This window comes from Saimiri boliviensis, chromosome 14 (genome assembly GCF_048565385.1).
Source record: "Saimiri boliviensis isolate mSaiBol1 chromosome 14, mSaiBol1.pri, whole genome shotgun sequence".
NCBI classification, from domain to species: Eukaryota; Metazoa; Chordata; class Mammalia; order Primates; family Cebidae; genus Saimiri; species Saimiri boliviensis.
The window spans coordinates 35,908,529-35,936,396 of NC_133462.1; the positions used below are offsets into that span (position 1 = coordinate 35,908,529).

Consider the following 27,868-nt stretch of genomic DNA (forward strand, 5'->3'; position numbering starts at 1 on the left):
GAGGCCGTGTACCTGTAGTCCCAGCTGCTCTAGAGGCTGAGGCAGGAGAATCGCTTGATCCCTGATCCCTGGAGGCAGAGGTTGCAGTAAGCAAGAGATCATGCCACTGCACTCCAGCCTGGGCAACACAGAGAGACTCTGTCTCAGAAAAAAACACGGGACGTGGGATGGCGAGGGATGGGGAGGTCCTCAGAGAAGAGATGACATTTGAGTCAGCACCTGGAGAAGTCAACGAGTGAATCACGTGGCCTTCCAGGCAGCAGGAGCAGGCGGTGCAAAGGCCCTGAGGCAGGAATGTGCTTGATGTGTTTAAGGAGCATTTAGGCCGGGCGCAGTGACTCACGCCTGTAATCCCAGCACTTTGGGAGGCCAGGGCAGGTGGATCACCTGAGGCCAGGAATTCAAGACCAGCCTGGCCAACATGGTGAAACCCTATCTCTACTAAAAATATAAAAATTAGTTGAGTGTGGTGGTGGGCACCTGTACTACTCGGGAGGCTGAGGCATGAGAATTGCTTGAACCCAGGAGGTGGAGGTTGCAGTGAGCCAAGATCACACCACTGCACTCCAGCCTGGGTGACAGAACAAGACTGTCTTAAAAAAAAAAAAAAAGAAAAGAAAAGAAATTAGCGGGGCTTGGTGGTACGTGCCTATAGTCCCAGCTACTCAGGGGGCTAAGGCAGGAGGATTGCCTGAGCCCAGGTGGTTGAGGCTGCAGTGAGCTATGATTGGACCACTACACTCCAGCCAGGTGCAGTGGCTCATACCTGTAATCCCAGCACTTTGGGAGGCCAGGCAGGCGGATCACCTGAGGTCAGGAGTTCGAGACCAGCCTAGCCAACATAGCAAAACCCTGTCTCTACTCAAAATACAAAAAATTAGCCAGACATGTGACAGGCGCCTGTAATCCCAGCTACTCAGGAGTCTGAGGCAGGAGAATCACTTGAACCCAGGAGGTGGAGGTTGCAGTGAGCCGAGATTGCACCATTGTACTCCAGCCTGGGCAACAAGAGTGAAAGTCCACCTAAAAAAAAAAGAAAAGAAAAAAAAAAAGCCAAAATCCTCTCCAAAACCCACCAAGCCGTATACAACCACCCTCACCTTCCCCACTCCCGCTTCTCTCCCCCTCCACCCACACTGGCCTTAATGCCACGCCTCCTCTGCACTTACCCCAGGGCCTTTGCACATGCTGTTTCGGCTGCCTGGAATTCCCTTCCCCTATGGCTGGCCCCTCGATGCCATTCACAGCCAGCTGAGACTTCCCCCTCCCTGACCAGCCACTGTCCACTCTCATTCCCTTCCATCCCTCACCCCCGTGAAGCTCCTTGGCCCCAGTTTGCCTCTTCAAAACGGTGCCCCCAGATGGCCGCCTCCTTGGGGCCAGGGGCCATGCCTCCCTCCCACTCACCCACCACATCTACCAGGCCAGCCACCACATCGGCGCCTCGGGATATTGGCAAGGATCCCAAATGAAAAGAATGCTGCTTCTCCTTTCAGTTTGCCCCGATGTCGGATGACGAGAGCCCTGCATCATCCTCGGCAGAAGAGTAGCCGTGAGGAGGCCACACGCGGACCTCCCCTGGGGGGCCAACCGTCCCTTGTCCCGTCTCCTCCTTGCTCTCGTTCATCCCTGACCCACCCGACTCCCGCTCCCCAGGGCCCACAGCTCAAAGGCAAGCACATTTTCCCTCTGCTTCCCTGGGGGAGCCCGCCGGCCACAGGACTCCAGCTCCAAGCCGGTTTTCTTGGCTCCTCGGTTCAAAGCAGCCGCAGCGCAGACCGAAGCAAAATTCTTGTATACATTGGCGCCAGGGCCGATGCTGGGGTATGGGTTTCATGAAGAACACTGAGAACAATCAGCTGGTAATTATGGATGGAGGAAGAAGGAACAGAAAAAAATAACCGTATTTTTGAATCATTGTTGCAGAAGAGGGGGTGGGAGTCTTATGATTTGTTGCCAGATTTGAAAGTCACTGGAACTTGCATCTTTTCATTTTAATGTTAAGTGTTATTTCGCACCGGTTGGGGCTCACCCTTCATCCCTCACATTTAATTGTCTGATGTAGACTAGTGTTATGTCCACTGCCTCCCAGACAGCTTTCTTAGGGGAATTTTCTTCTGATTGCTTCCCAAGACAGATTCTGTCCTTGTCACCTCTGTCTTTTTACCCTCATTCAAATGAAGGGACTCAGGACAGGCTATGTGACTTACAGGGAACAAATTCACAATTGAGAAAGTACGGGCCAGGCATGGTGGCTCACGTCTGTAATCCCAGCACTTTGGGAAGCCAAGGCAGGAGCTTGAGCTTGAGCCCAGAAGTTCAAGACCAGCCTAAGCAACACAACAAGACCCATTTCTACAAGAAATTTACAAGTTAGCCGGGTGTGGGTGGTGCGCGCCTGTAGTCCCAGCTACTTGGGAGGCTGAGCCCCGAGGTCAAGGCTGCAGTGAGCTGTGATCACACCACTGCATTTCAGCCTGGGCCACATGGCGAGATCCTGTCTCAAGGAAAGAAAGAAAGGGAGAGCAAGAGAGAAATTACTCAGAAACCCGTCCCTTCCCCACATGGAAGCCTTGGCAAAGGTTATTTTCCTAGAAAATCCTTCAGACCTGGAGATGCAGGAAAGGGATCTGGCTCTCAGGTTGGCTTCTGCATCCCCCCACCCTGCCAGGCCCCAGACTACGGTCACAGGGCCATCCTGTTCCTCCCCAGGGCTCCAGAATTTCTCTCCTCAAAGGAAAGAAAACAGGGCATGCGCTTGTTGGCAAAGCGCAGGGCCAGCTCCCAAAAACCCCATGTGTGCACGATTAAAAGTTGGCCGTCCCCAGGCCTCCCGGCGCAAACTTAAAGAGACAGGGCTTTTCTGAAGACCAAACATGGGCCAGCTGGGTTTTTTAACAACCCAGAGACTTTCCGGAGCTGCCTGGACCAGAGCCTGCGGGAAATGGGGCTTGCCAGAGACACTCACAGTTTCCTTCATGGCCTGCTCTGTCCCCCAAGAATCTCCACATCATTTTCTTGTGCCTTTTCCTTGGTGAGCAAGAGAAAGGGAAGGGTTCCAAGCCTCTAAAAATGTGCCTTGTGATCAGGAGTGTGCTCCAAACCAAATATGTGTACTGCCCTTTGGAGGCCAGTGGGCTCAGCCTCCACGGCTTTAAAGCCAAATTTCAGCAAGAGAGTGCAGAGAGCTCGCAGGTTCATGAAAGAAAGCAAAGCAGTGGTTTCTCTCCTTTGAAAAGTAGGTTTCTTGGCTCAGTGTAGATTGGCTTGCTTTGATTTTTAGTGAAGGGAATGTACGTAAAACAAAATAGGGCTTGGCTGTTCAAAAGAGACAACAAGCAGGATGGCTTGAGGATGGATGGATGGATGGATGGAGGATGGGTGGATGGATGGATGATGGATGGATGGATGGACGGATGGAGGATGGGTGGATGGATGGAGGATGGGTGGATGGATGATGGATGGATGATGGATGTATGGATGGATGGATGGAGGATGGATGGATGGATGGAGGATGGGTGGATGGATGGATGGATGATGGATGGATGGATGGATGGAGGATGGGTGGATGGATGGGTGGAGGATGGGTGGATGGATGATGGATGGATGATGGATGGATGGATGGGTGGAGGATGGGTGGATGGATGATGGATGGGTGGATGGATGATGGATGGATGATGGATGGATGGATGGATGGATGGATGGATGGATGGATGGATGGACGGACAGTAGGATGGTGTTTGTGTGTAAATTGCAGAGAAAACAAAACCAAAGCTGATTGGGAACCATTGCTGGTGTCTGACGGGGAAGGGGCAGCTTTGAGAAGCGGTACAAGAGTCCTGTGCCTGTGCGTCCAGCCCTGGAGCCAGCCAGCACATGTATTTTAAGCTCTTGGAAGCAACTCCTGGGCCCAGAAATGTGTGACCCCTGAGATGGGTCTATGGGTCTCTCTGTACTTCCTTCTCTCAGTGGGCTACAGGGATCCTGCCCGTGTGCCCATTCTCTTCTCACGCATCTCCATGAGCTTTAATTTCACTTTCTGATCACGGTACGTCCATAAAGCCAGTATTACACTTACATGAAGTATTCTTTTTTGTAATCGTTTTTTTAGAAGGTAAACAAATTTAATAAACCTACCAATAATTATGATTCTGTGTCTTTTTTCACTGTGCTCCCTTTTAAGCTTTAAAATAGATACATTTTTCTTTCCTTTTTTTTTCTTTTTTTGAGATGGAATTTTGCTCTTGTCACCCAGGCTGGGGTGCAATGGCACAATCTTGGCTCATTCCAACCTCCGCCTCCTGAATTAAAGTGATTCTTCTGCCTCGGCCTTCTGAGTAGCTGGGACTACAGGCACCTGCCACCACGCCCAGCTAATTTTTGGTTTTTTTTTTTGAGACATTGTTTCGCTCTTGTTACCCAGGCTGGCGTGCAATGGCGCAATCTCGGCTCACTGCAACCTCCGCCTCCTGGGTTCAGGCAATTCTTCTGCCTCAGCCTCCTGAGTAGCTGGGATTACAGGCACGAGCCACCATGCCCAGCTAATTTTTTGTATTTTTAGTAGAGACGGGGTTTCACCATGTCTTGACCTCGCGATCCACCTGCCTCGGCCTCCCAAAGTGCTGGGATTACAGGCTTGAGCCACCGCGCCCGGCCAATTTTTTTTTTTTTTTTTTTTTTTTTTGAGACGGAGTTTCGCTCTTGTTACCCAGGCTGGAGTGCAATGGCGCGATCTCGGCTCACCGCAACCTCCGCCTCCTGGGTTCAGGCAATTCTCCTGCCTCAGCCTCCTGAGTAGCTGGGATTACAGGCACGCACCACCATGCCCAGCTGATTTTTTGTATTTTTAGTAGAGACGGGGTTTCACCATGTTGACTGGGATGGTCTCGATCTCTCGACCTCGTGATCCACCTGCCTCGGCCTCCCAAAGTGCTGGGATTACAGGCTTGGGCCACCGCGCCCGGCAATTTTTGTATTTTTAGTAGAGACGGGGTTTCACCATGTTGACCAGGATGGTATCAATCTCGTGACCCCGTGATCCACCTGCCTCGGCCTCCCAAAGTGCTGGGATTACAGGCTTGAGCCACCGCACCCGGCAATTTTTGTATTTTTAGTAGAGACGGGGTTTCACCATGTTGACCAGGATGGTATCGATCTCGTGACCTCGTGATCCACCCGCCTCGGCCTCCCAAAGTGCTGGGATTACAGGCGTGAGCCACCGCGCCCGGCCAATTTTTGTATTTTTAATAGAGATGGGGTTTCACCGTGTTGGCCAGGCTGATCTCAAACTCCTGATCTCAGTTGATCCCCCCACCTCAGCCTCCCAAAGTGCTGGGATTACAGGCCTGGCTTGGTTTTTTTGTCGTGGTTTTTTTTTTTTTTTTTTTGACACAGAGTCTCACTCTGTCTCCTAGGTTGGAATGCAGTGGTGCAAATCATAGCTCACTGGAGTCTCCACCTCCAGGGCTCAAGTGATCCTCCCACCTCAACTGCCTGAGTAGCTGGGAGTACAGGCATGTAACACAACCCCTATTTTTTTTTTTTTTTCTTTTTTTTGAGGCAGAGTTTCGCTCTGTTACCCAGGCTGGAGTGCAATGGCGCGATCTCGGCTCAGAAACCTCGCTTCCTGGGTTTAAGCGATTTTCCTGCCTCAGCCTCCTCCCTAGTTGCTGGGATTACAGGCATCCACCACCATGCCTGGCTAATTTTTATTTTTATTTTTATTTTTTTATTTTTTATTTATTTATTTTTTTGAGACGGAGTTTCACTTTGGTTACCCAGGCTGGAGTGCAATGGCGCGATCTTGGCTCACCGCAACCTCCGCCTCCTGGGTTCAGGCAATTCTCCTGCCTCAGCCTCCTGAGTAGCTGGGATTACAGGCACGCGCCACCACGCCCAGCTAATGTTTTGTATTTTTAGTAGAGGCGGGGTTTCACCATGTTGACCAGGATGGTCTCGATCTCTTGACCTAGTGATCCACCCGCCTCGGCCTCCCAAAGTGCTGGGATTATAGGCTTGAGCCACCGCGCCCGGCCTAATTTTTATATTTTTAATAGAGACAGGGTTTCACCATGTTGGCCAGGCTGGTCTTGATCTCCTGACCTCAAGTGATCTGCCCACCTCAGCTTCCCAAAGTGCTGGGATTACAGGCGTAAGCCACTGTCCGGGCCTAATTTTTAATTTTTTTGTAGAAGCGGTTTTGCTATGTCTCCCAAGCCAGTCTCAAACTTCCAGACTCAAATCATCCTCCCGCCTCAGCCTCCCTAAGTGCTGGGATTACACACATGAGCCACCACAAATCTGTTTTTCAAAATGGCCTTATCTTGGAAAATGTTCAAAGCCACAGAACAATTGCAAGAACATCACAGTAAACACCTTCATGCTCTCCTAGACCAGCACCCAACAAGAGTGCAGCCACTAGCCACATGTGGCTATTTTCATTTAAAGGTAAATGAGGCTGATGCCTGTAATTCCAGCACTTTGGGAGGCCAAGGTGGGTGGATCACCTGAGGTAAGAAGTTCGAGACCAGCCTGACCAACATCATGAAACCCTGTCTCTACTAAACACACACACACACACACACACACACACACACAAACTAGCTGGGTATGGTGGTGGGCACCTGTAGTCCCAGCTACTTGGGAGGCCGAGGCAAGAGAATCAATTGAATCCGAGAGACAGAGGTTGCAGCGAGCTGAGAGTCATGCCACTGCACTCCAGCCTGGGCAACAGAGCTAGGCTCCATCTCTAAATAAATAAATAAATAAAGGTAATTATAATTAGCAGGCTTGCTGGCTTTTTTCTATAGGCCCAGCTACTCGAGGCTGAGGTGGGTGGCAGGTCACTCATGGCCAGGAGTTCGAGGCTGCAGTGAGTGAATATTGTCCCACTACACTCCAGCCTTGGTGACAAAGTGAGACCTTGTCTCTTAAAAAAAAACAAGTTTTAAGTGAATGAATTATACCAGGTGCAGTGGCTAATGCCTATACTCCCAACATTTTGAAAGGCTGAGGCAAGCGGATCATTTGTGTTTGAGACCAGCCTGGCCAACCATGGAAACCCTATCTCTAGTTAAAATACAAAAAAATTAACTGGGCATGGTGGTACATGCATGTAATCCCAGCTACCGGAGGCTGAGGCATGAGAATTGCTTGACCTTGGAAGACAGAGGTTGCAATGAGCCGAGATTGCAGCACTGTACCCCAGCCTGGGCGACAGAGTGAGGCTCCGACTCAAAAATAAATACAGTAGGCCGGGCGCGGTGGCTCAAGCCTGTAATCCCAGCACTTTGGGAGGCCGAGGCGGGTGGATCACGAGGTCAAGAGATCGAGACCATCCTGGTCAACATGGTGAAACCCTGTCTCTACTAAAAATACAAAAAAAATTAGCTGGGCATGGTGGCGCGTGCCTGTAATCCCAGCTACTTAGGAGGCTGAGGCAGGAGAATTGCTTGAACCCAGGAGGCGGAGGTTTCGGTGAGCCGAGATCGCGCCATTGCACTCCAGCCTGGGTAACAAGAGCGAAACTCTGTCTCAAAAAAAAAAAAAAAAAAAGAGAGACAGGGTCTCACTCTCACACCCAGGGTAGAGTGCAGTGGTACAATCATAGCTCACTGCAGCCTCGACCTCCAGGGCTCAATGAATCCTCCCAACTCAGCCTCCAGAGTGGTTAGGACTCAAAGTGTCTAAATTCAAACAATACAGCAGTGTTTGCTGATTGCAGGGTGCCATATCCCACTTAATAGAAATACCGTTGTCGACAATTTAGAGTGTTTCCTACCAAATCTTTTTCTAATATGTTTGGTCTTAATTTTTCTTTACAACACTTTTTTTCTGGAGTTATAAAATGCATATATTTTGTGTACAAATGGTGCACAAAAGTGTACAGCTTCATCCATGCCTTTTTTTTTTTTTTTTTTTTTTTTTTTGAGACACAGTCTCACTTTGTTGCTGGGGCTGGAGTGCAGTGGTGTGATCTCAGCTCACTGCAACCTCCACCTCCCATGTTCAAGCGATTCTCCTGCCTCAGCTTCCTGAGTAGCTGGGACTACAGGTGCCCGCCACCACCATGCCTGGCTAATTTTCTGTATTTTTAGTAGAGATGGGGTTTTACTATGTTGGCCGTGCTGGTCTTGAGCTCCTGACCTCTCGATCTGCCCACCTTGGCCTCCCAAAGTGCTGGGATGACAGACGTGAGTCACCGTGTCCGGCAATATCCATGGCTTTTTTGCAAACAGCACTTCTGGAGTCACCCGCACCGGTATAGAAAAAGGAATATCTTGGTCCCAGCAGCCCGGGCCCTCCCCCTCAGATCTCCCAGAGGGGATCATATCTCCTGACTTCTCATTTCCTCTGTTTATCCCCTAGACTGCTCAGCCAGGAGATAACAGAAGGTTTTGGAAGCCCCAGAAATGTTATGCTAAGGAGTGTATTTCTAGGCAGAAGATCCATTGCTCTTGTCAATTTCCTCTGGATTTGCCAGCCAAGAAGGGATTTTAGGAAAGAAACTTTCTCACAATGCAACTGCCAGACCCATTTGTCATGATCTTTATTTCTTTTGTTCAGCTCACCCTTGAGACCCCATTCCTCCCACCCTCCCCTCACATAGTTTCTTGCTTTGCTTTTTTTTTTTTTTAGTTTATTTTAAATTTTAATTGTGGTAAAGTATACACAGCATGAAGTGTACCATTTTAACCATTTTAAAGTGCAGAGGTCAGTGGTATCAAGTACATTCACACTGTTGTGCAACCATCACCACCCTCGAGCTCCAGAACTTTCTCAGTTTGCAAAACTGAAACTGTCCCCATGAAACACTCCGAATCCTCCTCCCCAGCCCCTAGCCCCCACCATTCTACTTTCTGCCTTTATTAATCTGATGACTCTAGGGACCTCATATAAGTGGAATTACACAGTGTTTGTCTTTTTGGGTCTGGCTTTTTGAGACGGAGTCTCACTCTGTCACCAGGCTGGAGTACAGTGGTGCAATCTCAGCTCACTGCAACCTCTGCCTCCTGGGTTGACATGATTCTCCTGCCTCAGGCTCCCTAGTAGCTAGGATTACGGGCACGTGCCACCACAGCCCACTAATTTTTGTTTTTTTTTGAGACGGAGTTTTCGCTCTTGTTACCCAGGCTGGAGTGCAATGGCGTGATCTCGGCTCACCGCAACCTCCGCCTCCTGGGTTCAGGCAATTCTCCTGCCTCAGCCTCCTGAGTAGCTGGGATTACAGGCACGCGCCACCATGCCCAGCTAATTTTTTGTATTTTTAGTAGAGACAGGGTTTCACCATGTTGACCAGGATGGTTTCGATCTCTCAACCTCGTGATCCACCCGCCTTGGCCTCCCAAAGTGCTGGGATTACAGGCTTGAGCCACCGCGCCCGGCCCTAATTTTTGTATTTTTAGTAGAGACAGGGTTTCACCATGGTGGCCAAGATGGTCTTGATCTCCTGACCTCGTGATCCGCCCACCTTGGCCTCTCCAAGTCCTGGGATTACAGGCGTTAGCCACTGCGCCCGGCCCTGCCTGTTTCTGGCTTATTTCACAAACACATCTTCATCCACCTTGTAGCATGTATCAGAATTTCCTTTCCTTTTTTTTTTTTTTTTTTGAGACTAAGTTTTGCTCTTGTTGTCCAGGCTGGAGTGCAGTGGCGCCACCTCAGCTCACTGTAACCTCTGCTTCCCAAGTTCAAGTGATTCTCCTGCTTCAGCCTTCCAAGTAGCAGGGATTATAGGCATGCACCACCACGACTGGCTAAATTTTGTATTTTTAGAAGAGATGGTGTTTCACTATGTTGGCCAGGCTGTTCTGGAACTCCTGATCTCAGGTAATCCACCCACCTAGGCCTCCCAAAGTGCTGAGATTACAGGTGTGAGCCACCGCATCCAGTCAGAATTTTCTTCCTTTTTAAGGCCTATAATCCCAGCATTTTTCGAGGCTGAGGCAAGAGAATCATTTGAGCCCAGGAGTTTCAAACCAGCCTAGTAATATAGTGAGACCCCCATCTCTAGAAAAAAAAAATTCATGCCTGTAATCCCAGCACTTTGGGAGGCCAAGGCGGGCAAATCACGGGTCAAGAGATCAAGACCATCCTGGCCAACATGGTGAAACCCCGTCTCTATTAAAAATACAAAAAAAATTAGCTGGGCATGGTGGTGCGCCCCTATAATCCCAGCTACTCAAGAGGCTGAGGTGGAAGAATTGCTTGAACTGGGAGGTGGAGGTTGCAGTGAGCTGAGATTGTGCCACTGCACTCCAGTCTAGAGACGGAGCAAGACTCCGTCTCTCAAAAACAACAAAAAAAAAATCAGCTGGGTGTAGTAGCATGTGCCTGTAGTCCCAACTATTTGGGAGACTAAAATGGGAAGATTGCTTGAGCCCAGGAGGTCGAGGCTGTAGTGAGCCATGATCATATACATCACTGCTGCACTCCAGCCTGGCAGACAGAGAGCCTGTCTCAAAAAAAAAAAAAAAAAAAAAAAAAAGGCTGGGCGCGGTGGCTCAAGCCTGTAATCCCAGCACTTTGGGAGGCCAAGGCGGGTGGATCACGAGGTCAGGAGATTGAGACCATCCTAGTCAACACGGTGAAACGCCGTCTCTACTAAAAATACAAAAGTTAGCTGGCCATGGTGGTGCACGCCTGTAGTCCCAGCTACTCGGGAGGCTGAGGCAGCAGAATTGCTTGAACCCAGGAGACGGAGGTTGCGGTGAGCCGAGATCATGCCATTGCACTGCAGCCTGGGTAACAAGAGCGAAACTGTCTCAAAAAAAAAAAAAAAAAATACTGTGGCCTGGGCATGGTGGCTCACACCTATAATCCCCACACTTTGGGAGGCCTAGGTGGGTGGATCGTCTGAGGTCAGGCATTCGAGACCAGCCTGGCCAACATGGTGAAAATCTGTCACTACTAAAAATTTAAAAATTAGCTGGGTGTGGTGGTGGGTGCCTGTAATCCCAGCTACTCAGGAGACTGAGGCAGGAGAATCGCTTGAACCCGGGAGACAGAGGTTACAGTGAGCTGAAGTCACACCACTGCACTCCAGCCTAGGGGACAGAGCCAGACTCCATCTCAAAAAAAAAAAATTGGGGTTGTACGACGGACCACGTTTTGTTTATTAATTCTTCTAGCTAAGAACACTTGTGCTGTTTTCACTCTTTATCTCTTGTGAATAATGGCTGCTATGAATATGTATGGGCAAATACCTGCTCTAGAACCTGCTTTCAATTCTTTTTTTTTTTTTTTTTTTTTTTTTTTGAGACAGAGTTTCACTCTTATTGCCCAGGCTGGAGTGCCATGTCATAATCTTGGCTCACTGCAACCTCTGTCTCCCAGGTTCAAGCGATTCTCCTGCCTCAGCCTCCCAAGTAGCTGGGGTTACAGGCGTGCACAACCACACCCGGCTAATTCTGTATTTTTAGTAGAGATGGGGCTTCTCCATGTTGGTCAGGCTGGTCTCAAACTCTCAACCTCAGGTGATCCACCCACCTCGGCCTCCCAAAGTGCTGGGATTACAGGCGTGAGCCACTGCGCCCGGCCTTGCTTTCAGTTCTTTTGGGGATATACCCAGGAGTGGAATTGCTGATATAGTAATACTATTTTTAATTTTTTGAGGAACTGCCATACTGTTTCCCGCAGCAGCTGCACCGTTTTACATTCTCAGCAAGGGTACACAAGGATTCCAATTTCTCTACGTCTTGGTCAACACTTGTTATTTTCCAGGTTGGTTGGCTGGTTGGTTGGTTTTGGACAGGAGCCATCCTCATGGCTGTGAAGTGGTTCTCTCTTTGCTTTTTTGGAAGGGAGGTGGGCGGGTGGCATTTTTCCACAGGAGCCTTTGCACCTATCGGGCTCCAGTTGCCCAATCTTGCCTGGCTTATCTCTGGGACACCTCCTGGCAGCTGCTAAGAGAGGGCTATCTTTAGCCACTGTGGTTTAGGAAGGTTAGGAACCTGCCAAGGTCACAGGTAAGCTGCAGCATCAGAAGTGGAACCTGAGGCCTTAGCCCCTCTTGATTTCACTGTGCTGTGCGTCTTCGTTATTCGCTGCCTTTAGCCACAGAAAAGGTGAGTCCTGTGACAAGATCACACCGCTGCTCATAGAAGGCATGGTCTCAGACACCAAAGGGTGACGCACACCTGTAGTACCGACTACTGTGGAGGTTGAAACGGAAGGACCACCTGAGCCACTGCACTTCAGCCTGGGGGACAGAGCAAGACCCCGTCTCAAAAAAAAAAAAAAAAAAAAGAGAAAAGAAAAAAAAATCATAGGAAAGCAACGACGTGTTCTTCAGGTGGTAGCACATAAAAAAATGATACCAGGCTGGGCGCGGTGACTCACGCCTGGAATCCCAACACTTTGGGAAACCAAGGCGGGCGAACCAGGCCAGGAGTTCAAGACCACCCTGGCCAACATAGTGAAACCCTGTCTCTACTAAAAATACAAAAAATTAGGCCGGGCGCGGTGGCTCAAGCCTGTAATCCCAGCACTTTGGGAGGCCGAGGCAGGTGGATCACTAGGTCAAGAGATCGAGACCATCCTGGTCAACATGGTGAAACCCCGTCTCTACTAAAAATACAAAAAAAATTAGCTGGGCATGGTGGCACGTGTCTGTAATCCCAGCTACTCAGGAGGCTGAGGCAGGAGAATTGCCTGAACCCAGGAGGCGGAGGTTGCGGTGAGCCGAGATCGTGCCATTGCACTCCAGCCTGGGTAATGAGCAAAACTCCGTCTCAAAAAAAAAAAATTAGGTATATTTTTGTGGCGTGTGCCTGTAATCCCAGCTACTCCGGAGGCTGATGTAAGAGAATCACTTGAACCTGGAAGGCAGAGGTTGTAGTGAGCCAAGGTGGCACCACTGCACTGATCTTTTTTTGTTTGTTTGTTTTGTTTTTTCTAAGACAGGCTGGTCTCAAACTCTAGGGCTCAAGCAATCCTCCTGCCTTAGCCTCCCAAAGACCTGAAACTACAGGTGTGAGCTACTGCATCCAGCTGCGTGCTAGGATTCTATGTTTCATTAAACAACTATATAGCACCTGCTGAATACTAGGCACTATCTTCATTTAATCCTCATGCCAGGTGGTCTAGGTGGAGTTATGCCTGTAATCCCAGCACTTTGGAAGGCGAAGGTGGGAGGATTGCTGGAGGCCAGGAGGTCGAGGCTGCAATGAGCTACGATTGTGCCACTGTACTTCAGCCTGGACCACAGAGCAATACCCTAACCGCTACCCCAAAAAAAGTAATAAGAAGAATCCTCACGGCAACCCTGACATAGGCACTAATATGACCCTGTCTTACTAAGGAGGAAAGTACCGAACAGAGGGGTGAAGTCTGCCTAGGATAACACGGCTACTAGGTGGCAACGCTGGGATTCGAACCCAGTAAATCTGGCTGCAGACGCCATTCTGCTATGCAGCCTGTCATAGAATCTACTCATTCTCTATGCTTATTGTGTGTATCCCACGCACACACTGTAGGATGTAAGTTCCGGGAGAAGCTGCTCTCTGTTTTGCCCTTAGAACCCCTCTCTCTACAGAGAAGGCGCTCGACTTAAGGACAAATAAACAGCTTATTTCCACCCCGCGCAGGCGCATCGGGCGGGATAACGGAGACTCCCCCTTCTTGCGCCGATTGGTCATCTCGGATGACTGACGGATGATTGGGCGCAGGCGCACCAGGCCAGACCCAAGGCGGCCTCCCGCATTCTGGGACGCCGTTCCCTATGCCTATTGGCCATTGCTTACGACTGACGTAGAAAAAAGCCAATGGAAAGCAAACTCTCTGGGAAGTGGGCGGGCCCCTCGGGCAGTCAAATTTGCGCGGGTTGGGGACTGGGGTAGTCATGGCTGCCTTCCGCGACATGGAGGAGGTGAGCCAGGGGCTGCTCAGCCTGCTGGGCACCAATCGCGCCGAGGCTCAGCAGCGACGGCTGCTGGGGCGCCACGAGCAGGTGGTGGAGCGGCTACTGGAGACGCAAGACGGTGCCGAGAAGCAGCTGCATGGTGAGGGCTGGAGCGCGGGCGCGGGCCGGGGGGTACAGGGCCCGGGTGCTGGGAGGGGGCGACCAGGCCGACCTCAAAACCCCTTTTCTCCTGGACTCTACCATCTCCTGCCCTATTCCCCTGGAACGGCTCCCTCTGAGTCTCAGTTTCCCCCTCTGCGAAATCGGCTTTATGACAGCAACCATCCCCCGCCCCCCCCAGAGGTTTAGTGGTAAATATAGGAGCCCGGAGGGGTTGATCCCTTCTGAGCGCTCCGTGAGCAGGAGCTGGGAGTCTCAGGGTTTGAACTGGGGCTTAGGAGTCAAAGCGCCGGGTTTGAATCCCAGCACCCATCCTCACGTCCTCTGTGAGACTTGAAGTGAGTTTCTTAACTGCTCTGTGCCTCAGCTTCCTTCCTTGTCAAATCGTTGTGAAAATAGCCCACCCCTTCTTCCTGAGAAGAATGCACTAGCATTCAGGTGTTTTATGGAGCACCTGCTGCCGCCAGGCCCTGGGTGGCGGCAGGGAACAAAATAGACAAAATTTTTGTCCTAGGGGACTGACATGCATTCTAGTGCCTGGGAGAGGGAGCAGGATTAACAAGACAAATCCATTTGTCGGTCCCGCGCGGTGGCTCACACCTGCAATTCCAGCACTTTGGGAGGCCGAGGCAGGTGGATCACAAGGAGGAAAACTAGGTTGTGTAGGCGGAGTGGTGAAGTTTTGGGGGAAACTTTCTGTGAAGATGATGTTTGAGTAGAAGCCTGAAGGAGGCCTCACACCTCTAACTCCAGCACTTTGGGAGGAAAGGTAGGAGGATTGTTTCAGACCAGGAGTTGGAGACTAGCCTGGGCAACTTGCTGATAGCTCATCTCTTCTGAAAATAAAAAAGTATTATCCCGGCATGGTGGTTCCCACTTGTAATCCCAGCTACTTGGGAGGCTGAGGTGTGAGAATCATTTGAGCCCAGAAGTTGGGGATTGTATTGAGCTGCCCTCCACCACCAGCCTGGGCAACAGGGCAAGATAATGTCTCTTTTTTTTTTTTTTTTTTTTTTTTTGAGACGGAGTTTCGCCCTTGTTACCCAGGCTGGAGTGCAATGGTGCGATCTCGGCTCACCGCAACCTCCGCCTCCTGGGTTCAGGCAATTCTCCTGCCTCAGCCTCCTGAGTAGCTGGGATTACAGGCACGCGCCACCATGCCCAGCTAATGTTTTGTATTTTTAGTAGAGACGGGGTTTCACCATGTTGACCAGGATGGTCTCGATCTCTCGACCTCGTGATCCACCCGCCTCGGCCTCCCGAAGTGCTGGGATTACAGGCTTGAGCCACCGCGCCCGGCCACGATAATGTCTCTTAAAAAGAAACCTGGGGCCGGGTGTCCTGGCTCACACCTCTAATCCCAGCATTTTGGGAGGCCGAGGTGGGTGGATCACCTGAGGTCAGGAGTTCAAGACCAGCCTGGTCAATATGGTGAAACCCCGTCTCTACTAAAAATACAAAAATTAGGGGGACGTGGTGGTGGGCACCTGCAATCCCAGCTACTTGAGAGGCTGAGGCAGGAGAATCACTTGAACCGGGAGGTGGAAGTCTTAGTGAGCTGAGATCATGTGATTGCACTACAGACTGGGTGACAAGAGCGAAATTCCACCTTAAAATAAAAGGGGGGGGGACCATTTTCATGCATCCAAGATGCCATTGAATGTTAAGACTTACTTTATATTAAAGGAGGATTAATTTTTTTGAAAAAAGACTTACTTTAAAGAGGAAAAAAAAAATCTGGGCTAACCAATATCTTTGTGTGTGTGTGGGTTTTTTGTTGTTGTTGTTTTGTTTTGTTTTTTGAGACAGAGTTTCCCTGGGTCACCAGGCTGGAGTGCAGTGGCACAATCTTGGCTCACTGTACCTTCCACCTCCCAGGTTCAAGTGATTCTCCTGCCTCAGCCTCCCAAGTAGCTGGGACTATAGGCACGCGCCGCCACAGCCAGCTATTTTTTTGGATTTTTAGTAGAGACGGGGTTTCACCATGTCGGCCAAGATGGTGTCTATCTCCTGACCTCAGCCTGCCAAAGTGCTGGGACTACAGGCATGCCCAGCCCATCTTCACCATTTTTAAGTGCGCAGCTCAGTGGCGTTAAGCACGTTCTCACTGTTGTGCAGCTATCACCACCATCCATCTCCAGAACTTTCTCATCTTTACAAACCGAAGCTCTCTCCCCATGAAACACTCACTCTCCATCCCTGTCTCAGACCGTGGCACCCACCTACTACTTACTGTCTCAAATTTGACTCCCTAACATCTACCCTTCATAGTGGAGTCATACAATACCGTACCCTTTTGTGTCTGCTTATTTCACTGAGCCTAAGGTCCTCTATGTTCATTCATGTTCTAGCCTGTGTTCCTGGCAGTGTGGATCGCAAATGCAAAGGTCAGGAGGTGAGAATGAACTTGGCCATTAGAAGGGAGTGTTAGAAGGTGAGCTCAGCTGCCGCATGACTGCCAGGCCTGGGGAGCGCCCGGGAGGAGTCTGAATGTTACCCTGAGTGTGATGTCCCGGGCAGCCTCTTCCCTCTTCCTCCTTCCACCCCTCCATTGGAAAAGATGGCCAGGGCCAGAACTGTGTTACTTATAGTTAAATGACTACAAGCTTGCTTTGCTTTTTTACACTGAGATTTGTACCATGGATCAAATATTGAATTAAGAAAACTCCAAACTATGGCACAGTAAAATAAAAGCAGAGATCAAGTGGTAACAGGGGTCCTATAGTAAAGACCATCTGGGAGCGCTATAACCGCGGAAGCTGTGGTGTGGTTGCAGAGCAGGAAAAACTGCTCTGGTCCTACGTCTCTTCCCAACATAGTCTGCGTGAGGGTCTCGTATAAAGAGGGCTTGTGCAAGAACTCTGGGAAGGAATGCAATCTGTGCTCTCCAGACCCAGAGGGTCTTTGCAGATGGGAGCTTGCGAGGCCGGAAGGCCTTCCAGGGCGGTGATAACCGGAACTCCACGCGCTCTATGTTCTCAGAATGTGGAGCAATTCTGATTGCTCTGTGTCCACCATGCTCAGGAGATAAAAGCCCCTGGATGCATTGCATGTGCTCAGACCTTATGGTGCCTTATCAGCTGTCTCTTGCCAGCGCACCTGGATAGGCAATGGGTGGCAGAAACTCAGTGTCCTTAGTTAGCATTTCTTAGAAGAACCACAGTTGCTATTGAATGCTGCAGAGACATGCTTCTCCCCACCATCCCCCAATCTTCCTTCCTAACTCCCCTCCCCCCAGCCTGCAAGATTAACAAGGTAATGCACCCAAACCCGCGTGAGAGTGCCTGGGACCCCTGGACCCATGCTGTGAACTTTTGTCTCTGTCTTCTTTTCTCACTCTCTCATCACCACCAGGACACAGGGCACCCACCTACAGGGTTGGGCTGGTTCCCAACAAACTCCCCCTCCTCTGATGGCCTGGGATAACAGTGTGACTCAGCCAGCCTGGCCTTAGCAGAATGGATGAATCTGGGGCCAAGGAAACGGAGAGTCCGGGTCCAGGATCCTGGGCTTTGAGTCAAACATATGCAGTTCACATCCTAGGTCTGGCGCTGTGTACCTGTAGGCGACTCACTGAACTTCTCTGAGCTGTTTTTCTCATGTCCCAGATGTGGGGCAGAGAGTTAAAGTACCCGCACAGGGCGGCGGGGCAGCTCATGCCTGTTAGCCCAGCACTTTGGGAGGCCAAGGTGGTGGATCACTTGAGACCAGGAGTTCAAGACCAGCCTGGCCAACATGGTCAAACATGTTCTCTACTAAAAATACAAAAATTAGCTGGCCATTGTGGCACATGCCTGTAATTCCAGCTACTTCGGAGGCTGAGACAGGAGAATTGCTTGAACCCGGGAGATGGAGGCTGAAATGAGCTAAGATCATGCCACTGCACTCCAGACTGGGTGACAAAGCAAGACTGTTTAAAAAAATAGGCCAGGTGCAGTGGCTGACGCCTATAATCCCAGCACTTGGGAGGCTAAGGCAGGTAAAACACCTGAGGTCAGGAGTTCGAGGCTAGCCTGGCCAACTTGGTGAAACTCCAGCTCTACTAAAAATACAAGAATTAGCTGGGCTTGGTGGCACATGCCTGTAATTCCACCTACTCTGAAGGTGGAGACTCGAGTATTGCTTGAACCTGGGAGGCAGAGGTTGTAGTGAGCTGAGATTGCGCCACTGTATTCCAGCCTGGGCAACAGAGGGAGACTGTATCTCAATAAGAATAAAATAAAAAGTACCCCCTAAAAGAGTTGTATGAGAATATGTCAAGTAGGAGCACCTTAATAATGAACAGCTGTGGGGTAGAGATTACTACTCAGGGCAGACTCCAGAAAGACTTGTTTGTCTTTGGGAGGGCGAACAGATAGCGGGTGGGAAGGCTGTGTGAGCCGGCTGGAGCCTCAGCTGTCCCAACAGGAAATCAGCAGGCACCGTCCGAACCAGACCCATCAAGAAATAGCAGCATAAGCAAGTTGTTTAGAAATGTGGAGGCCAGTGCCAGAGAAAACAGCTACGACTTGAAAGTGGCTGCTCTGGAGGGGTGGAGAGGCTTGGAGAAGGGTGTGTGCATCTGTGTTTATGTTTTCAGAACCATGTACATGTCGTACTGTGATTAAAAATAACATAAACCCCCCACTGCTACATTTGACTGGCTTTTAAAAAAAATAATGTACGTTTCTAAAAACTTAAACATGGGCCCTTTGGGAATCATTTAACCTGCCTTCTCTGAGTCGGCGGGTTTCTAGGAAGGAACCAGTAGCCTCTTTTTTTTTGTTAGTGGTTTGGTTTGGGTTTTTGGGATAGAGTCTCGTACAGTTGCCCAGGCTGGCATGTAGTGGCACAGTTAGGACAATTATGTCTCACTGTAGCCTTGACCTCCCTGGTTCAGACTATCCTCCCACCTCAGCCTCCCAAGTAGCTAGGACTACAGGTGCACACCACAACGCCCAGCTAATCTTATATTTTTAGTAGAGATGGGGTTTTGCCACATTGCCTAGGGTGGTCTCAGACTCCTGGGCTCAAGGGATCCTCCTGCCTTGGCCTCTCAAAGTGCTGGATTGCAGGCATGAGCCACCACACCCAGCCAACTATATTGTTATAAATCATTTCGGGTGTGTGAAGAAGGACCAGGTTTTATTTTTGGTGTATTTCAATGTGTTTTGATGAAATAGTAGTTGTACAAGTTGCCAGTGGAACTCTCTGGACTCAGGGCTGCAGGCAGGAAGGGGCATGTTTCTTGCCAGTGGAGGTGGCGACCCACCTTCTCTCTACCCACCCTGGGGAAGGACGGACCCTAGGGAGCCTGCTTCTCTCCACGCTGCAGAGATCCTCACCATGGAGAAGGAAGTGGCCGAGAGCCTTCTCAGCGCAAAGGAGCAGATGCACCAGGGTGGTGTGGATCTGCAGCAGCTGGAAGCTGGGCTTCAGGAGGCCAGGGAGGAGGACACCCAGCTGAAGGCCAGCCTCCTATATCCTTTTCTGCAAAAGAGTCAGCCTTGGTGGAAAACATGCATTGGGTGAGGCACAGTGGCTCACACCTGTCAGCCCAGTGCTTTGGAAGGCCAAGGCGGGCAGATCATGAGGTCAGGAGATACAGACTATCTTGGCTAACACAGTGAAACCCCGTCTCTACTAAAAATGCAAAAAATTAGCCAGGCATGGTGGCGGGTGCCTGTAATCCCAGCTACTCAGGAGGCTGAGGCAGGAGAGTAACTTGAACCCAGGAGGCAGAGGTTGCAGTGAGCTGAGACGGCACCACTGCACTCCAGCCTGGGCAATGGAGCCAAACCAAAAACCTGCATTGGGCCAGGTTCAGTTGCTCACACCTGTAATCCCAGCATTTGAGAAGCCTTGGAGTTGACCAGTCTGGGAAACAGAGACCGTATCTACAAAAGTAAAAAATTGGCCGGGTGTGACAGTGCGTGCCTATAGTCTAAGCTAGTTGAGAGGCCGAGGTGGGAGGATTGCTTGGGCCTGGGAGATCAAGGCTGTACTCCAGCCTGGGTGACAGAGCCAGACCCTGTCTCAAAAACAAAGAAAGAAAGACTGGGCGAGGTGGCTTAGACCTGTAATCCCAGCAATTTGGGAGGCTGAGGTGGGTGGATCACCTGAGGTCAGGAGTTCGAGACCAGCCTGGCCAACATGGTGAAACCCCCCTCTCTACAAAAAATACAAAAATTAGCCAGGCATGGTGGTGGGTGCCTGTAATCCCAGCTACTCAGGAGGCAGGGGCTGGAGAATTGCTTGAACCTGGGAGGCAGAGGTTGCGGTAAGCCAAGATCCCACCACTGCACTCCAGCCTGGGTGACAGAGCAAGACTCTGACTCAGAGAAGAAAGTGTGTAGAGCTGAGGCCTCGGCCTCCTGGCTGCACTGAACGCAGGGGCAGCTCCCTCTCAAAAGCTGGAGTCCTTAACTACCTGCCCTACGCAGCTCACCAGAGAGCTGGAGGAGCTCAAGGAGATCGAGGCGGATCTGGAACGACAGAAGAAGGAGGTCGACGAGGATACGACAGTCACAATCCCCTCAGCTGTGTAGGTTCCGCCAAAGCATGCGCCCGCCTGTGCCTCCTTGTTCACTTGTTCAGTCCGGCTCATGGCTGAAGGCAGGCTGGGTAACTTTCTTTTTTTTTTTTTTGGCCTCTTGTATAGGTACGTGGCTCAACTTTACCACCAAATTAGTAAAATCGAGTGGGATTACGAGTGTGAGCCAGGGATGATCAAAGGCAGTATCCTTTTTGGGAGACATTGTAACCCTTATGCTCTGTAGGTAGGGAGGTAAAATGGTGCATAGCAAGACCCTGTAAAAATTAGCCAGGTGTCGGGCTGGGTGCGATGGTCACCACTGTAATCCCAGCACTTTGGGAGGCCGAGGTGAGCAGATCACAAGGTCAGGAGTTCAAGACCAGCCTGACCAACATGGTGAAACCCTGTCTCTACTGAAAATACAAAAATTAGCCAGGCATGGTGGTGCACGCCTGTAATCCCAGCTACTGAGGAGGCTGAGGCAGAAGAATCACTTGAACCTGCGAGGCAGAGGCTGCAGTGAGCTGAAATCTTGCCACTGTACTCCAGTCTGGGTGACAGAGTGAGACTTTGTCTCAAAAAAAAAAAAAAATTCACCGGGCGTGGTGGTGTGCACCTGTAGTCCCAGCTACCTGGGAGGCTGAGGGGGGAGGATCATTTGAGGCCAGAATTTTGAGACCAGCATGGGTAGTACTGAGACCCCTCCGTCTATGATAAATATATAGTAAAGGCAGGTCAGGTGCTGTGGCTCACGCTTGCAATCCCAGCACTTTGGGAGGCCAAGGCGGATGGATCACCTGATGGTCAGGAGTTTAAGACTAGCCTGGCCAACATGGTGAAACCCCGTCTGTACTAAAAATGCAAAAATTAGCCAGGTGTGGTGTCATGGGCCTGTAGTCCCAGCTATTCGGGAGGCTGAGGCATGATAATCGCTTAACCCCAGGAGGTGGAGGTTACAGTGAGCTGAGATCGAACCATCGTACTCCAGCCTGGGCAACAGAATGACTTTGTCTTAAAAAAGAAAAAAGAAAAATCCTGGGCGTGGTGGCTCACTCCAGTAATCCCAGCACATTCAGAGACTGAAGCGGGTGGATCACCTGAGGTTGAGAGTTCAAGACCAGCCTGACCAACATGGAAAGACCCCATCTCTACTAAAAATATAAAATTAGCCAGGGGCATAGTGGCATATGCCAGTAATCCTAGCTACTCTGGGAGGCTGAGGCAGGAGAATCACTTCAGCCTGGGCAACAAGAAGGAAACTCTGTCTCAAAAACAAAAAGTAAAGGCACTGTCCTTTTCCCCGTAGGGTTGTGTGAGGGGCTGTGTCCTGAGCTTTCCTTACATCTGTGCCTCAGTCCATCATGGCCCAAGTGTGGCCCAGCCCATCCACCTTGACAGCACCCAGCTCTCCAAGAAATTCATCAGCGACTACCTCTGGAGCCTGGTGGACACCAAGTGGTAGCCAGGAGCCTCTTGGCTGCGTCTTGCACCCAGCGGGCATCTGCCACCATCAGATCCGTTTCAGCTCCCACAGGTGTTAGAGACAGAGGAAGCAGGGTACCCGAGAGGAGCTGGGAGTTAAGCAAGGGACAGGGCTGTGAGGGGTGGGACGTAATTGAAGGGACAGGAGCTCAGCCATGGCCATTTTTCCCTGTGACCTGTTGGTGTGGTGGATACCACCACTTAGGCTTTCCTTTGGGGACTCACGGGTCCTGTGGCTTACAGAGGAGCCCATCTCTGGCTCCAGGGTGGACTCTGTGTCAGAGACCATGAGATGTGTCTTTTGTCACTCGTTCTCCCCTCCCTCCTTCATAAAGGGAGTCCTTTTAGCTGCCCAGTTAAAACAACACATCCCAGCACCCTTGTAGTTAATGTCCAGCCAGTGAAATGTACATGGAACTGTCAAATGACGCTTCTAGAAGGATTTTTTTTTTTTTTTTTTTTTTAATAATGAGAGGGGGTTTCACCATTGTGACCCAGCTGGTCTCGAACCCCTGACCTCAAGTAGTCCACCTGTCTCAGCCTCCCAAAGTGCTGGGATTACAGGTGTGAGTCACCACACCTGGCCTAGAAGGATTCTTAAAAGACAAGTACACCCTTGCTTCCCCCTTCCTATTTCCTGGAATTTGAGCGTGATGGCTAGAGCCCTGGCAGCCATACAGCCACGTGTGCAGAGGAGTGCAGTCCTGTGGGGATGACGGAAGTCTGCTTCCCTGGTGACGGCAGAGCCAGGTAATCAGCACAGACTTATGCAAATGGGAGAGGCCAGGCGCAGTGTCTCACGCCTGAATCCCAGCACTTTTGGAGGCTGAGGTGGGCACATCATGAAGTCAGGAGATTGAGACCATCCTGGCATACATGGTGAGAGCCCATCTCTACTAAAATACAAAAATTAGCTGGGTGCGGTGGCACACGCCTATAATCCCAGCTACTTGGGAGGCTGAGGCAGGAGAATCGCTTGAACCGGGGAGGCGGAGCTTGCCGTAAGCTGAGATCACGCCGTTGCACGCCAGCCTGGAGATAGAATAAGACTCTGGGCCGGGCGCGGTGGCTCAAGCCTGTAATCCCAGCACTTTGGGAGGCCAAGGCGGGTGGATCACGAGGTCGAGAGATCGAGACCATCCTGGTCAACATGGTGAAACCCCGTCTCTACTAAAAATACAAAAAAAATTAGGTGGGCATGGTGGTGCGTGCCTGCAATCCCAGCTACTCAGGAGGCTGAGGCAGGAGAATTACCTGAACCCAGGAGGCGGAGGTTGTGGTGAGCCGAGATCGCGCCATTGCACTCCAGCCTGGGTAACAAGAGCGAAACTCCGTCTCAAAAAAAAAAAAAAAAAAAAAAAAAAAAAAAAAGACTCTGTCTCAAAAAAAAAAAAACAATAGGGGAGAGAAGGGGAAGAACCAACTTCAACTTCTGCCTTGTGTAAGCTGCTGGTTTGGGGGTTTTCTATGACAGCAAAATAAACCGTAACTGAACACATACTCTAGTCCAGAGCCGGCCAATTGATGTGTTCACCATTCCCCCCTCCTTAGCGTTTGGGGTATCACTAAGGAGAGGAGGCTTGCACTCCACCTGCCTGCCTGAGAGAGGAGAGAGGGACGTGGAGTCCCACTGACACAGCCGCCCCCAGATACAGCTTTGCCCTTGGGTGGGTTCGTTCCATGAACTTGGGCTTGGGTTTCATCATGTCCCTTTCCACAACTAAGTTTCAGTGCGGGTTTTTTTTTTTTTTTTTTTTTTTTTTTTGAGACAGAGTCTCACTCCGTCACCAGGTGCCAGGCTGGAGTGCAGTGGTGCGATCTCAGCTCACTGCAACCTCCACCTCCCAGGTTCAAGCAATTCTGCCTCAGCCTCCCGAGTAGCTGGGACAGCAGGTACGGGCCACCATGCCTAGCTAATTTTAGTAGAGACGGAGTTTCACCATGTTGGCCAGGATGGTCTCGATCTCTTGACCTCGTGATCCACCTGCCTTGGCCTCCCAAAGTGCTAGGATTACAGGCATGAGTCACCGCGCCCGGCCTTTTTTTTTTTTTGAGACTGAGTCTTGCTCTCTAGCCAGGCTGGAATGCAGTGGCACAGTCTCACTCAGCTCACTGCAACCTCCGCCTCCTGGGTTTAAGCGAGTCTCCTGCCTCAGCCTCCCGAGTAGCTGGGATTACAGGTGTACGCCACCATGCCTGGCTAATTTTTGTTATTTTTAGTAGAGATGGTTTCATCATGTTGGCCAGGATGGTCTCAATCTCTTTTTTTTTTGGGGGGGGGGGTTATAAAAATTTATTATACATGAAGAATATTACCACTAACAAATGCAGACAGGCTATGACACCACGGCACTGGGTGGAAGACGGCCGGCTCTTCGGAAAGTGAAAGGTGTGGGTGGCGTGGGCCTCATGCCACGCTGATTGGTCAGTAGACGGGAGGGCACATGCCGAACGCCACAGGGCACCAGGGCAGCGGGGGCCTGCTCTGAGTGCCCACAAGTGTTCCCCGTCTCATCTGGGCCTTCAAAGGGAGCACACCCAAAAGCGGGCACCTGAAGCGGAGGGGCTTCCTAAGGTGCCCCAGGCCTGTCTCTGCAGTCACAGCAACACCATTTTAAGCAATGTGTTTCATTGGATGACTTCCACAAACTGTCCACGAAGTTTCTAACCATCACCATTCAGTGAAGTACAAAACATTAAGTTACAGGCTGTGGGAAGAGAAGGCAGCACCACTGGTGGCACCGTCCAGTCCTGGTGGTTCTGGGGGCAGGGAGAGGAGAAGGTCTTTTTAAACCAAGCCCCTCGCTTCAATGTACAAAAGAATTACTCTGAGCGATATTAAATTGTATTGAAAACAAAATGGACTACAAAGCAAATACTACTCCATGCTGGGGAGGAAGTGGGAGGAAAGAATGAGTCCTTCGAAGCAGGAAGGGAGAGAGCAGGGGACGGTCCTGTGCCTGTGACCCTGGGCGGCCACTCGCGCTGCTCATTTTTACTTTTGGTGGTCTCAGGAAGGTCCGGTTTTTCTTCTCTTTCTTCCCCTCTGTATTGGCTTGGAAATTCCGCCAGCGGTCTACACGACCGTCTCGACCTTCCTCAAAGTTTTCTGCCACTCTCTCTCGTTTGGCTTCTCCTTGAGCTTCGATCTCTTCTTCCCTTTGTTTCCTTCATGCATCTCTGGCTTCTCTCTCTCTCCTTTTATTCCAGCTCAGCAAAGAGTTTCATTGTCTGTTTACATAGAGCTTGTTTGAAGGGCTCAGGATCATCCTCCTCTACAGTCGCGGGTTTTCCTTCCTTTGTTTTTTTCGCTCTTTCACGGTGCGTCCCACGTATTCTTTTCCTGCCTGAATTACATCCAGGGCCCTGTTCTCTTGCTCCTGATCCAGTAGCAACTTGGAAGCTTTGTCCACAGCTTCCAAAGCCTTTTGCGCTCGGTCAGCCTCATCTTGATTTTTGTCAGGATGCACCAGTACGGATAACTGCCGAAACCTCTTATTTCTTCATCTGTAACTTCAGGATCTATCTGAAGAACCTCGAATGGGTTCAAATTGAAGTAAGAGGAACCAGGACGGGTCAGTCTTTCAGTCTGATTTTTGGATGTTAGAACCGAGTCTCTCTTCTCTATTTGTTTCACCTCCCTGTAGAAGGTCATAAATGCCTCCTCTGTGCTGCCTCCGCTGCCCCAAGTCCCGCTGTCTCCTTCAGGGCCCCATTTCCCCGGCCAGCCACGACGTGACCCCGTCTCGATCTCTTGACGGTATTATCCGCCCACCTTGGCCTCCCAAAGTTCTGGGCACGCCCCCACCCAGCTGCAGTTCATTTTTCATCAGAGATGGGCGTTTTTAGGCAGACGGAACAGCTTTAACAGCATCTGTGTACATCAGGTGGACGCTGAAATGGTTCATTGAGGTGACCCTAGGAGCTCTTCGGTGAGAAGGCTGAACTGGTAGCCTCTAGGGAGATCAACGTAGAAAAGAGGGATCTGATTACACCTGTAATCCCAGCACTTTGGGAGGCCGAGGCGGGCAGATCACAAGGTCAAGAAATTGAGACCAGCCTGGCTAACATGGTGAAAGCCGTCTCTACTAAAAATACAAAAATTAGCTGGGTGTGGTGGCACATGCCTGTAATCCCAACCACTCGGGAGGCTGAGGCAGGAGAATTGCTTGAACCAGGACCCAGGAGGCAGAGGTGGCGGTAAGCCGAGGTCGCGCCACTGCACTCCATTCTGGGCCATAGAGCGCGACTCTGTCTCAAAGGAAAAACCTGTTGCGTGCCTGGAAGCCCCAGGCAGGGACCAGTCTGCAAGTCGGGTATCAGGGTTGGCTGAGTGCTGCTGTCACCACCTCGGTCATTCCTCAGGACAGGAGATGCTACCACCAGCCAGTCCCCTCAGCCCACGGCTGGGAGTCCTGGGGTTGAGGGGATGGGAACATTTCCCTCTGGTCCTGCAAACTGCAGCTCCGAGTGCCCTGGAGAGAAAGCAGGCATGGGGGCAGGGGGGCCACTGTGGTGAGGATTCTGGGAGCTGGGGCTTAACTGTACCCCTGGCCCAGTGCCCACACCCCCTCTACCCTGGGGTTGGGGCTCCCTCCCACAGGAATGGCCTGGCTTTATTCCCAGAGGGGGCCAAGGAGCCACTGCCCTGCTCTGTCACTCCCTATCCTCCATCCCAGCAGTCTGGACCTCAGTTTCCCCAAGGAAGAGATGGTCACATCACGGAGCCTGTGCTGGGTCTCAAAGGGGCCCTGCCCACTACCCACATTCCCATCCCCATCCCCTGCAGGCAGGCCCAGGGTCCCCTCTATGGGTCAAGGGAGTTGGAGAGGAACTTGGCCTGGTGGGGACCCAGCAGGCGGGTTCCGGGAGGTGCCTGATCTCCGGGCCGGGAGAGGCCCCACTCCGCATGCCTGGTCCCTGACTCACTGCCGGCGCTGGCTGGATGCCCAGGACAGCATGAGGCCCGTGGCCTCCAGCCCCACCCCTGCCCCCCGTTTGTTCTCCCTCTGAGAGCTGCCCCTTTGGCCACCAGCTCTTTCTTGGATGATGGAGACAGGCCAGAGGCTTGCTGATGGCTCAGCCCAGCCCTGCTGAGGTGGGATAAGGTTCCAGTCCCCAGGACCATCCATTTTACAGATGGGGAAACTGAGGCACGCAGGATAAGGACCACCCTGGAGTCTGAACTTCAGCAGTGAAGCCCCCAAACCTTCCCTAGGTTAGGGTGGTCTTGCTCAGGATCAGGGGCAGTACGTGTATATCAATAACCCCTGGAGGGTCATCCTGGCATCTCCAATGAGAAGCATACCCCTCCTGAGGAGTCTGTCCTGTGTCTGAAGCCACCCAGGTGGAAAGAGGCCAAACAGGGTGGGCGCCCACACCTGCACCTGCCCGAGCCCCAGAGGGCGGTGATGGGACAGCCCGAGGGTCTAGCCACTTAGTCCTTACTGGCAGGCGGTGTGTAGGTCACGAATTCACACCACGCCGACCCTCTGCTGGTGTTTCTGGGGAAGGGAGCCCAGGGGCTGCGGAGGGAGTAGCCTCCTTACTCGGGCCCTGCTGCTCACTGGGCGGCTTCTCCTGAGGACTAGATTTCCCCAGGACTCCCCAGGCCCTGGCGGGGATAAAGTGCATGGGGGCCACCCAGAGGGGCAGGCAGCTGGAAGCAGCTTAGGATGGCTGAGCCTTTTTTTTTAGTGACAAGGTCTCAGTCGACTGCCCAGGCTAGAGTGCAGTGGTGCCATCACAGCTCACTGTAGCCTCAAATTCGTCAGCTCAAACAATCCTCCTGCCTCAGCCTCCCAAGTCACTGGGGTCTAGCTTTTCATGGAACCCCTCTCTGACTGGCATTC

At 51.2% G+C, this 27,868-nt stretch overlaps 2 protein-coding genes and 1 pseudogene across 3 annotated transcripts in view; 2 read left to right on the plus strand and 1 right to left on the minus strand.

Annotated features, from left to right (window-relative positions):
* The window catches only part of KANK2 (KN motif and ankyrin repeat domains 2), a 36,294-nt gene extending 34,361 nt beyond the window's left edge, over positions 1–1,933 (plus strand). For both annotated transcript variants that reach the window (XM_010329533.3, XM_003941788.4), the window contains exon 13: positions 1,497–1,933. In XM_010329533.3, the coding sequence (XP_010327835.2) occupies positions 1,497–1,550 (54 nt within the window). In that variant the 3' untranslated portion in view covers positions 1,551–1,933. The remainder of the gene's footprint in view (positions 1–1,496) is intronic.
* An 11,894-nt stretch (positions 1,934–13,827) lies between these two features.
* SPC24 (SPC24 component of NDC80 kinetochore complex) lies at positions 13,828–23,516 on the plus strand. The gene is made up of 5 exons (XM_003941789.4): positions 13,828–14,000; positions 19,335–19,479; positions 20,439–20,543; positions 20,661–20,737; positions 21,890–23,516. The coding sequence occupies exons 1-5, from the start codon at positions 13,841–13,843 to the stop codon at positions 21,994–21,996; spliced, it is 594 nt and encodes a 197-aa protein (XP_003941838.1). The 5' UTR covers positions 13,828–13,840; the 3' UTR covers positions 21,997–23,516.
* An 836-nt stretch (positions 23,517–24,352) lies between these two features.
* LOC101051793 (dnaJ homolog subfamily C member 8-like) lies at positions 24,353–27,650 on the minus strand (annotated as a pseudogene).
* Between the last annotated feature and the right edge of the window lie 218 nt (positions 27,651–27,868).

Coding starts and splice junctions, on each gene's coding strand:
- SPC24 (XM_003941789.4), top strand. CDS start 13,841: ATGGCTGCCTTCCGCGACATGGAGGAGGTGAGCCAGGGGCTGCTCAGC. Junction 14,001..19,334: donor TGCCGAGAAGCAGCTGCATG/GTGAGGGCTGGA, acceptor TCCACGCTGCAG/AGATCCTCACCATGGAGAAG. Junction 20,544..20,660: donor GTCACAATCCCCTCAGCTGT/GTAGGTTCCGCC, acceptor CCTCTTGTATAG/GTACGTGGCTCAACTTTACC.